The 12,500-nt window shown below is 47.6% G+C and overlaps 1 protein-coding gene across 1 annotated transcript in view; it reads right to left on the reverse strand.

Moving 5' to 3' along the window:
• LOC308318838 (thrombospondin-3a-like) overlaps nucleotides 1-12,500 on the reverse strand; it is a 42,071-nt gene that overhangs the window by 28,481 nt on the left and 1,090 nt on the right. The window contains exons 2-4 of the mRNA XM_080768510.1: nucleotides 5,007-5,213; nucleotides 3,451-3,707; nucleotides 67-169 (exon numbers count right to left, since the gene is read on the reverse strand). Coding sequence (XP_080624636.1) covers nucleotides 67-169; nucleotides 3,451-3,707; nucleotides 5,007-5,213 — 567 coding nt within the window. The remainder of the gene's footprint in view (nucleotides 1-66; nucleotides 170-3,450; nucleotides 3,708-5,006; nucleotides 5,214-12,500) is intronic.

The following is a 12,500-nucleotide window of genomic DNA, read 5'->3' on the forward strand; positions in this document are numbered from 1 at the left end:
GTGGTGCATTGTGGTACCTGTGTTGTCCACCAGGTGGCAGCAGAGTGATGCATTGTGGTACTGTACCTGTGTTGTGTGCCGAGGAGTCTCCCTGGAACGGACAGTCTGTCAGCATCCCTGCAGTGGCAACACTGCCCCCTAGTGCCACCTTGAGGGACTCCACTGAACCCTGGGGGGGAGGGGGGGGGGCGGGGAGAGAGAGAGAGAGAGAGAGTGTTACAGCCAGCCGTATTTAGTATTTATTGTCTCCACCAGGCCGAAGGTCGATGCCAAACTCGAAGAAATGGCACCCTTTTCACATTGGCTTGTTATAGCGCCACCAGGAGGCCACGACTTCACCTGCCCTGGTGGAGACCTGTGACCTGTGACCTGTGACCTGTGACCTGTGACCTCAGCACAGATGGAAGCAGATTGCCCCTTCTTCATCTCCATTGGATGATTAGGTCCACGCCCCCTCGCAGTGATTGGCTGTGCTTCAGAGTCCTCTCCTATAAAGCCTCTGTTTCAGAGGACTGACTTCTTAACAGCAGCAGAGATTCAAGTCCTCTGTCCTCTCACCCAAAGTCCAAACCAAGCGTTTAGAGACTTTTGATTCTTATTTTGATCCTTTTGATTGAGCGTACTTATAGTTTAGTTGTTTTCTGTTATGGGTCGGGCATCATTTATTATTTGATCTTTGGTAAAGAAATGGTTATTCAGATTTAAGTCCTTTGTCCTGTTCGTTTATGTTGCGACCCCCTAGAAATAAGGGTTGTAACAGAGAGAGACAGAGAGAGACATTTGTTTAAACGTTTTCCTATTTCTTTTTAAACACCTGTTTTGTGTAAAGAATTTGTCATGTGCATGGCATGGCATGTCCTAACCTGACGCTGCCAGATCCAAAAAGCTTGCTACACAAATTTGTTTCACAGCTTATTGGGGAATATGTTTCCCCAATACCGCCCTCATCTGGCAGCGTCAGGTTAGGCATGTCCATCCATCCATTAAAAGATGGTTGGACGATAACATGTCCTAATTTAAATGTTAAGTATACTGACTTTTATAGTGTAGAATAGAGTAAATAGCACAAATGAAAAAAAGGAAAAAAATCCAGTTTTATTGGTCAGTTTTTTTTGTCTCCTGGCAAAATACAACGGTATTTTAGTTTCTGTCTGTATTCTACTGTTGCTCCCCTTCCCCTTAATTTAAAGGTATTTTAGTTTTTCTCTGTATTCTACTGTTGCTCCCCTTCCCCTTAATTTAAAGGTATTTTAGTTTCTGTCTGTATTCTACTGTTGCTCCCCTTCCCCTTAATTTCCCCAAGAAGACCACAACGGAAACAAGCCTATACCGGCTACCAATCAATCAATCAATCCATCCATCCATCCATCCATCCATCCAAACATTTATTTATTTATGACAGACATTGAGGTTTACCTCATTTGCAGTGTCGTCGAGATACATATAAATTAATTTTCACATCAATCTATACACTTTAATGACTAAAAGAAAACGTTTCCCACATCTTGTGATACATACAACACACGTTTAAAAGCACGTTGTGGTTTTAGGTCTGCAATCAAAGATTTAAATTGACCGTGTTGGTCCGTGTATAACTGTATATGTTATGCGAGAACAGATGTTTAGTTTTTAAGGGATAATTCACTTTCAAACAAACGTTTGGGTCATTGTATCGTCCACTCAGGCTTATGGTGAAGACAGTTCTTATAAGTTTCTCGATAGCAGTATTTAGATACTTGACATTTTATCAGACAATTATATACAAACCCATTGTAACGTCAACCTTCCATTTTACCCATGATAGATTCACCGAAAACACCCCTTGTTTTTTTCTCTGGTCTCTCACTGAGTTCAGTAGACTATAAAAATGACCAAAATATTTCTTTGAAAGTTAAATATCCCCTTTACGTACGTCGTCATTCCAAGTGATTGGAGCACGAAAACTAAAGTACTAAATGCAAATAAATCTCGCCTCGCTCGTGAAAACGTCAGAACACGTTTCCTCTCAACATGTCTGCCTCCAACAACCAGACCCACAGCTGTACAGCATCAATCATATTTGGCAGGGGACGTTAATACTAGCTGCAGAAAATGACTGACACGGCTTTCTCAGTGTGTACAGTACACACACACACACACACACACACACACACACACACACACACACACACACACACACACACACACACACACACACACACACACACACAGCGTCTCAAGCGCTGAAGCAGTGGGAGTATACACTGTTGACACGTGGAATCACTTTGTCATGACGATTGTGTTCATATTATTGTTGTCACCGCCAGGCCGAAGGCATGGGGAGAGAGTATGTTTAGTTGTCTCCACCAGGCCGAAGGCATGGGGAGAGAGTATGTTTAGTTGTCTCCACCAGGCCGAAGGCATGGGGAGAGAGTATGTTTAGTTGTCTCCACCAGGCCGAAGGCTTGGGGAGAGAGTATGTTTAGTTGTCTCCACCAGGCCGAAGGCATGGGGAGAGAGTATGTTTAGTTGTCTCCACCAGGCCGAAGGCATGGGGAGAGAGTATGTTTAGTTGTCTCCACCAGGCCGAAGGCACGGGGAGAGGGTATGTTTAGTTGTCTCCACCAGGCCGAAGGCCTGGGGAGAGAGTATGTTTAGTTGTCTCCACCAGGCTGAAGGCATGGGGGGAGAGTATGTTTAGTTGTCTCCACCAGGCCGAAGGCATGGGGAGAGAGTATGTTTAGTTGTCTCCACCAGGCCGAAGGCATGGGGAGAGAGTATGTTTAGTTGTCTCCACCAGGCCGAAGGCATGGGGAGAGAGTATGTTTAGTTGTCTCCACCAGGCCGAAGGCATGGGGAGAGAGTATGTTTAGTTGTCTCCACCAGGCCGAAGGCATGGGGAGAGAGTATGTTTAGTTGTCTCCACCAGGCCGAAGGTGCGGTCATGACAATGATTCTACTGTAGGTGTGGTCATGACAATGTCAACATGAATTCCGCTCATTATTTGACCTCATCGTCATTCTAGGAAATGTACTGTAACGTACTGTAACGTACTGTAATGCAGAGAGAAAGTGTTTCTGAACACAATCAGCAGTACATCTCTATTCTCTACCTTCATTGCATTCATATAGCGCTTTTATACCGCGGGCGCCTGATGGAGTGGAAAGGAACTGGTCGGAATAACGTGTTCTGTCCAACCAGGTGAAACTCCACCTCTGTCAGGTGAAAAGAAGCAGCTTGGACTCCTCATGCATAGAAGGAAGCATGAGGTCAGTCTGCTCCCCCCCATGTTGGCATAAGGAAGTGTATAGCGCCCAGGATTACATTAGATAATTACAAAATCGTGGGATAATAAAAAAAATAGAGAAAGAACCACGGAAGCTACAGTGGTGTTCCGTTCCTTACTACCGGCCTGATACCTAGAGGTTCTGAAAGGTACCTTTTCAAGAGAACGTATACGGTGCGCTCACCTGCAGCCGCGCGTAGGACTTGAGGCCGTGCCGCAGCTCCACGGCCTCCTCGGCGTCGGCGGGCAGGGCGACCATCTTGGGCAGGCCCTGGCTGGAGTCGGCCAGGCGGCAGTCCACGTACAGCTCCATGGTCAGCGTGTTGCGCCGCAGCCCGCCCACCCGCAGCATGACGGAGTGGCTCCGGCCGTCCGCCAGCGCCGCGCTCTGCAGGTTCACCGTGTACACCTTGCCGTCGGCGCGCACGTAACGCACCAGAGCTGTGAGAGAGACGGGAGACACAATGTCCCCTTTTAGAGGAGGTACGTAACGCACCAGAGCTGTGAGGGAGACAGGACACACAATGTCCCCTTTCAGAGGAGGTATGTAACGCACCAGAGCTGTGAGGGAGACAGGACACACAATGTCCCCTTTCAGAGGAGGTATGTAACGCACCAGAGCTGTGAGGGAGACGGGAGACCAGTGTTGTTTTTGGCAGCAAATTTCTATTTTAGTTTTTTGTCATAGTCTCTTGAATAGTTTTCACTTAGTTTTAGTCACATTTTAGTCACCTGGAATGTTAAAGGTTAAAGGTTCACACACACAGTGCAACACGAGACCAAGAGAGGCAGCGGTTGGCCGAACGGTTTGCGGAGCGGTCTTGATATCGGAAGGTCGCTATAGTTCGTATCCCCGGACCGGCACGTTAAAATTACCACCGCTGAAGTGTCCTTGGACAAGGCATTGAACCCCTACCATGAAATGTTCTATATGAGCAGGGCCTGGCTGTAAACAAGTTATTGAGCTTAGTCCAGTTACCCTGGGTAAACATGGTACCTTTCCTTTCCTTAGTCCAGTTACCCTGGGTAAACATAGTACCTTTCCTTTCCTTAGTCCAGTTACCCTGGGTAAACATGGTACCTTTCCTTTCCTTAGTCCAGTTACCCTGGGTAAACATAGTACCTTTCCTTTCCTTAGTCCAGTTACCCTGGGTAAACAGTACCTTTCCTTAGTCCAGTTACCCTGGGTAAACATGGTACCTTTCCTTTCCTTAGTCCAGTTACCCTGGGTAAACATAGTACCTTTCCTTTCCTTAGTCCAGTTACCCTGGGTAAACATAGTACCTTTCCTTTCCTTAGTCCAGTTACCCTGGGTAAACATAGTACCTTTCCTTTCCTTAGTCCAGTTACCCTGGGTAAACATAGTACCTTTCCTTTCCATTCCAGTCCACTGGGTGGGCGGGGTCTTTGGGCTGGATCCAGGCTAGCCTACAGCACTACCGACTGTGCCACGGCACCCTCCTATATATCATCATCATCATACTATAATTCAATCAATGTGTGTCTGTGTGTCACTGTAACCACCGTAGCTCCTCACTGCCTGCACCAATCACTCCCACTTTTCACACAGGCATTGACCATAATAATATGGAGGTCTTCACGTCTTTTCGATTTGACACATTAATGATTAATAACTAATTTATTAGTGAATTAAAAATGCGAAAACGCACCCAGGGCGCAGTACCCCCCGCGGCCACAATGGGGCGCAACGGGTAAGGGCTAGTCTTCTAAATGCCTCACCTTTGTTGATCTTGCCCATGATGGCCACCTCCAGGTACTTCCTGTTGTCGTGTTTGCCGTAGACCCCGAACAGAACGCCGCCCAGCTTGGGGGGCAGGCGGAACGTGGAGGTCACGTAGAGGTCGGGGAGCGCGCTCAGAGCGCCCGCTATCTTCTCCACCGCCGCCGCCGTCTGCTTGGGGTCCTGGAGGCTCAGCACGTCAATCACTGGGAGAGAGAGAGAGAGAGAGAGACACAGAGAGAGAGAGAGAGAAATTGATTGAATAACCAAATATGGCAAATATATGCACTGTTCATCCATCCATCCATCTTCAACCGCTTATCCGTACTCGGGTCGCGGGGGAATCAGCTCCACCAGAGAGCTCCAGACTTTCCTCCCCAGAGCAACATTAGTGACTTCCTCCTGGGGGGGATCCCGAGACGTTCCAAGGCCAGTGTGGCTCACACTCTAGGTTCACACTCGATAACATACGACGAATTAGACCGTTCCTCACCCAGGAATCAGCCCAGCTCCAAATCCAGACAACAGTCTTGTCAAAACTCGACTATTGTAACTCCCTCCTTACTGGCCTATACCAGCATGTGCACTTAAGCCTCTCCAGCTGATCCAAAATGCCGCAGCTCGCTTGGTCTTCAACCAGCCAAAATTCTCACATGTCTCCCCCCTGCTCCACTCCCTCCACTGGCTCCCGGTCGCTGCCCTCACAGAATACAAAACTCTGATGCTGGCATTCAAAGCAACCAAAGGTATGGCTCCCTCATATCTTGCAAGTATGATTGAACCCTACAAACCCTCCCGCGCGCTCAGATCAGCCAACGCAGGGAAGCTGGAAGTACCCTCACTAAAAACGCCGGGACAACGCTCCACACGTCCCAAACTATTCTCCCTTCTGGCTCCAAAACTGTGGAATGCACTTCCCATCGCAGTCAGAACTGCAGCATCACTCCCAATCTTCCGCCGTAGTCTGAAAACCCACCTTTTCAGACTCCATCATGGCCCGTAGCACTTACCCTATCCCCTTAGATAGCATTTCTGTAGACTTAGATAGCATTTGATACAGATTTATAGCATGTTATGTAAACAGAACTATAATTGCATATGTAGCACGTCATAGTACATAATGTTTAGCATAGTATAGTACCAGTAAGACACGCAAACGCGGGAAGCGAACGCAGCTCGTACATATTTGGGTTCTTTTAAGATTTATTTTTAAGTTATTATTTTTTTAAGTCTCATGTCACCATGACTCAGCCATAACCATATAAGGAGTCCCCAAAGCAGCTATACGTCCAAATATGGAGTGTGTTGCATCAATCACAAACAAATCACTCAGCTCCATATATGGGCACAAAGGGGGGACGCACAGACATGATCTGCTAGGTCTCATAGTAAGTGCTCACTGCGTTCGCAATTATGTATAGTTTATATGTATAATTTCATTATATAGATATTCCACTGTTACTTTCTTAGCTTACGCATGTTTCATGATAAATGTTTTTATGTGATGTATCCCCATGCTTTTTGTTCTTGCTTTAATGTAAGTCGCTCTGGATTAAGAGCGTCTGCTAAATGCCTAAATTGTAAATTGGCGATGTACAGTAATTCCCCCATCTGTTCCTCAGTCTGCCCCGGGGGCTCCTCCCAGGTGGGACGTCGTGCATCGGCGAGGTGGTGCGTATTATTTTAAATATTCCTGGACCGATTATTATATGACCAAAGGTCTCAATGGATCAGACATGATGTTTGTCCATGAGCTGGTCCAGCCGGCTCCGTTCGCTGCCATGAATTCACGGAGCTTCCATGTCCGATGTGAGGTTTTCTCCCATGACAACGTCCATGAAAGTGTCACGGTGTCCCCCATGACATCACCTCTTCCTTCTGTAACTGCCAAAAACTCAGGAAACATAGAACACACACAGGACTGGAAACGCTACTACTTAAAGGGACACTTCACCCTTTTTGCAAAAAAATATATGTTATTGACGTTTAGAAGCTTTAGTACACTTTCCTGGGGGTATTTATGTGTGTAATATGTGGTTTTAGATATTTTAGATTGTAGCAGTGAGCCTGTTGTCTCTGATGTCATGGACACTGGTCTCACTACCTTCCTGGACTACAATTCCCATAATACTTTGGTGCACTGCTCCTCCTTGTGGATAGGGGGGAGAGCTGTCTTACTGAGACAACATGTAGTCCAGGAAGGTAGTGAGACCAGTGTCCATGACATCAGAGACACCAGGCTCACTGCTACAATCTAAAATATCTAAAACCACATATTACACACATAAAGACCCCCAGGAAAGTGTTCTAAAGCTTCTAAACGTCATTAACATATATGTTTTTGCAAAAAAGGGTGAAGTGTCCCTTTAAGGGTTAGGGTTAGTTAAAATTCTGGGGTGATAAGGAACAGCAAAGGGATTGGCTGGGAGACTATAACAGCACACAGGTGGTAATGATAATGATAATGCCGATAATATTTGGAATTCATATAGTGTGTTCATTCATTCATTCATTCATTCATAGGAATAGTGAATCACTTCGACCCTCTAGTAGTAAAACACAACCTAAACCCTTTAGGGTTTAATAACCCTATATAACCGCAAACACAGGAGCAGCGCATGTCCGACCACCATGTTTGACCACCATGTCCGACCGTTGTTTCCGCATGGCGGTCTGTTGGTGTGTGTAATCGGCGCGTGTGGTGTACTGTGTATGCTCTCTTCACCAAAAAGAGTCGATCTACAAGCTCACAACGTGTCACAACGTGAGCTTGTAGATCGGCTGTTTTTGGTGAATGTTCTCCCCAGAATAGGGGAATGAATGATGCAGGGGTTTAACCCATTCTGACCGGGCACCCATTTTGGTGTTAGCATCATGTTATGCTTTACCTATTGAAAAATAGCAGACCTACAAGCTCATATCGCGCCACCGAGTGGCGCGATACGAGCTTGTAGGTCTGCTATTTTTGAAAAATCGAAGAACGACTGACATTTTTAGAATCTGATCTCAGGTCAGAATGGGTTCATCAGACCCGTGTGTGTCCGGTGGAAACCTCGTATGAATCTGATCTCAGGTCAGAATGTGTTAATCAGACCAGTGTGTGTCCGGTGGAAACCTCGTATGAATCTGATCTCAGGTCAGAATGGGTTAATATACAGCAAGTATGAAAGTCATTTGCAGTCTGTCCTATAATGGAAACTATACTATATTCTCTCCAGTTTTCCTCATCGTGACATACTGTATCTTAGGGGCAGAAGCTTTACATATTCCCGTACCGTTAATATGACAAAAAGGTGCTACGAAGTAACAATGTAATTCAGGTGGTGCCGTGGATGGGGAAAGAAATCACACCCGTGTGAAGTGAGGGGCGCTAATATATTAAAGTGTATAAGGGCCGATTCATAGGCTACTCCTATTTTACCGCTGTTTCGGCGCTGTAGTGCCGAAATGATTTCGGCTCGTCAGACATTTTCAGTAGCACCGAAGAGATGACTTTAGGACGGTACCCCCCCCCCCCCCCCCCGAACCTCAAATGACGTCACATTGTAGGCTCTACAGAGCCAAATGACGTCACATTGTAGGCTCTACAGAGCCAAATGACGTCACATTGTAGGCTCTACAGAGCCAAATGACGTCACATTGTAGGCTCTACAGAGCCAAATGACGTCACATTGTAGGCTCTACAGAGCCAAATGACGTCACATTGTAGGCTCTACAGAGCCAAATGACGTCACATTGTAGGCTCTACAGAGCCAAATGACGTCACATTGTAGGCTCTACAGAGCCAAATGACGTCACATTGTAGGCTCTACAGAGCCAAATGACGTCACATTGTAGGCTCTACAGAGCCAAATGACGTCACATTGTAGGCTCTACAGAGCCAAATGACGTCACATTGTAGGCTCTACAGAGCCAAATGACGTCACATTGTAGGCTCTACAGAGCCAAATGACGTCACATTATAGGCTCTACAGAGCCAAATGACGTCACATTGTAGGCTCTACAGAGCCGAACCGACTTTTATTCGGCTCTAAAATAGGAGTATGAATCGGGCCTTACTCATGTTGATTATAGCCGGTGATGTGATGGTGATGTAAAACAAGCACAAACATTAACACGTGTAGAACAACGTTTGTGGACGGACACTAAAAGCTGGATGTTGAGAACCACTGTGTTGGGGAACTCACTGCCAACTGGAACCCAGAACTTGTCCTGCCTGGTCTATCAGGGATGATTAGCATATGTTTTTGTTTAATTTTAGCCCGCATGCATCAGCCCCCCCCCCCCCCCTCCCCCCACCACCCGTTCACAAACACACTTAGGGACGATCTGCTTTCTGTCAACCGTGAAAGTTCCCACATGTTTGGAGCACTTTATACACTTTAACACTTCAGGTTGTCCACATTCATCTCAATCAGTCAGTCCAAAATGAGCTGCTGGCTTCCACGTCCTCAGAGGGTTTTAAATGAATGAATGAATGAATTCATTAATTAATGAATGATGTAAGCCAGGGATTCTTAACGTTTTGGGCTGGACACACATTTCGATTTATTTATTTGAATCCACAAATTACAATTAATTTTTACAAGGAAATAAATGTAACGGGGTTGACAGCTCATGTTCACTTAAGGATACACATCATGGCACCTCCTTCTCCACACAGACAAACTGCCCATAACAGCCCAAACAGAGCTCAGTATTTGGCAAGTTGTTTGGCTTTGCTTTTTGTCATGCCAGCTATTCTTAGGCCACTCATGGTCAGTTTATGCACATGGCCCTGCAGGCTTCTGAATATCAGTATGGCAAATCTACAGCGATACCCCAAGTTTACTTCCAACGAATGGTTGATACTTAGAATATTATACACACACACACACACACACACACACACACACACACACACACACACACACACACACACACGGACGGAGTGAAAAATCGGGCAGTTGTTCCCTGCCAGCCTTAGTTGGAACTAAAAATGATTTGTTTGATTATCTTTATTCATTAATTGTTCAATACATTTTGCTGCTTTAACTCTGTCTGGTTATGGCCCCTGAGCCTAGTTGTGGCCCCTGAGCCAGCCCTGTTATGGCCCCTGAGCCTAGTTGTGGCCCCTGAGCCAGCCCTGTTATGGCCCCTGAGCCAGCCCTGTTATGGCCCCTGAGCCAGCCCTGTTATGGCCCCTGAGCCAGCCCTGTTATGGCCCCCGAGACAGCCCTGTTATGGCCCCTGAGCCAGCCCTGTTATGGCCCCTGACCCAGCCCTGTTATGGCCCCTGAGCCAGCCCTGTTATGGCCCCTGTGCCAGCCCTGTTATGGCCCCTGAGCCAGCCCCGTTATGGCCCCTGAAGCCAGCCCCGTTATGGCCCCTGAGCCAGCCCTGTTATGGCCCCTGAGCCAGCCCTGTTATGGCCCCTGAGCCAGCCCTGTTATGGCCCCTGAGCCAGCCCTGTTATGGCCCCTGAGCCAGCCCTGTTATGGCCCCTGAAGCCAGCCCTGTTATGGCCCCTGAGCCAGCCCTGTTATGGCCCCTGAGCCAGCCCTGTTATGGCCCCTGAGCCAGCCCTGTTATGGCCCCTGAGCCTAGTTATGGCCCCTGAGCCTAGTTATGGCCCCTGAGCCAGCCATAGCACCACAAACTTTCCATGCACAACGTGAAAACATGCCATTCCTCAGCTTTTTCTGAAATGACGCCACCGAGAGGCAGACAGACTATGGGGACACTTTCCACAGCCAGGCCACCTGGCTGCATGCTGGACGTGCACTCAACTCTGTCCACACTGTGTGGACGTGCACTGAACTCTGTCCACACTGTGTGGACGTGCACTCAACTCTGTCCACACTGTGTGGACATGCACTGAACTCTGTCCACACTGTGTGGACATGCACTGAACTCTGTCCACACTGCAGTGTGGACATGAACTGAACTCTGTCCACACTGTGTGGACGTGCACTGAACTCTGTCCACACTGTGTGGACATGCACTGAACTCTGTCCACACTGTGTGGACGTGCAGTGAACTCTGTCCACACTGTGTGGACATGCACTGAACTCTGTCCACACTGTGTGGACATGCACTGAACTCTGTCCACACTGTGTGGACGTGCACTGAACTCTGTCCACACTGTGTGGACATGCACTCAACTCTGTCCACACTCTGTGGACGTGCACTGAACTCTGTCCACACTGTGTGGACGTGCACTGAACTCTGTCCACACTGTGTGGACATGCACTGAACTCTGTCCACACTGCAGTGTGGACATGAACTGAACTCTGTCCACACTGTGTGGACATGCACTGAACTCTGTCCACACTGTGTGGACGTGCACTGAACTCTGTCCACACTGTGTGGACATGCACTGAACTCTGTCCACACTGTGTGGACATGCACTGAACTCTGTCCACAATGTGTGGACATGCACTGAACTCTGTCCACACTGTGCGGACATGCACTGAACTCTGTCCACACAGTGTGGACATGCACTGAACTCTGTCCACAATGTGTGGACATGCACTGAACTCTGTCCACACTGTGTGGACATGCACTGAACTCTGTCCACACTGTGTGGACGTGCACTGAACTCTGTCCACACTGTGTGGACGTGCAGTGAACTCTGTCCACACTGTGTGGACATGCACTGAACTCTGTCCACACTGTGTGGACATGCACTGAACTCTGTCCACACTGTGTGGACGTGCACTGAACTCTGTCCACACTGTGTGGACATGAACTGAACTCTGTCCACACTGTGTGGACGTGCACTCAACTCTGTCCACACTCTGTGGACGTGCACTGAACTCTGTCCACACTGTGTGGACGTGCAGTGAACTCTGTCCACACTGTGTGGACATGCACTGAACTCTGTCCACACTGTGTGGACATGCACTCAACTCTGTCCACACTGTGTGGACGTGCACTCAACTCTGTCCACACTGTGTGGACGTGCACTCAACTCTGTCCACACTGTGTGGACATGCACTGAACTCTGTCCACACTGTGTGGACATGCACTGAACTCTGTCCACACTGCAGTGTGGACATGAACTGAACTCTGTCCACACTGTAGTGTGGACATGAACTGAACTCTGTCCACACTGTGTGGACGTGCACTGAACTCTGTCCACACTGTGTGGACATGCACTGAACTCTGTCCACACTGTGTGGACATGCACTGAACTCTGTCCACACTGTGTGGACGTGCACTCAACTCTGTCCACAGCCTGTGGACATACCTTGTGGGCCACGAGTAGCACAGTAGTAGTACAGTAAATGTTGTATAATTGCAATATTACACGAGAGGGTGTTATTTATCGTCATTAATGCACGCCTGCAGTGTCGTATACGGAACTCGTAGGAACTCGTAGGAACTCGCCCGCAAGTGATATTACACCCTCTCGTGTAACATAGTAGAAAACACACTTTCAGCACTTAAGCCCTATAGCTATAGGCCTATTAAATGTGAAATATATATATATATAGATCTGTCACATTGCT

The sequence above is a fragment of the Protomyctophum bolini genome, assembly GCF_963924005.1.
Source record: "Protomyctophum bolini genome assembly, chromosome: 7".
Lineage (NCBI taxonomy): Eukaryota > Metazoa > Chordata > Actinopteri > Myctophiformes > Myctophidae > Protomyctophum > Protomyctophum bolini.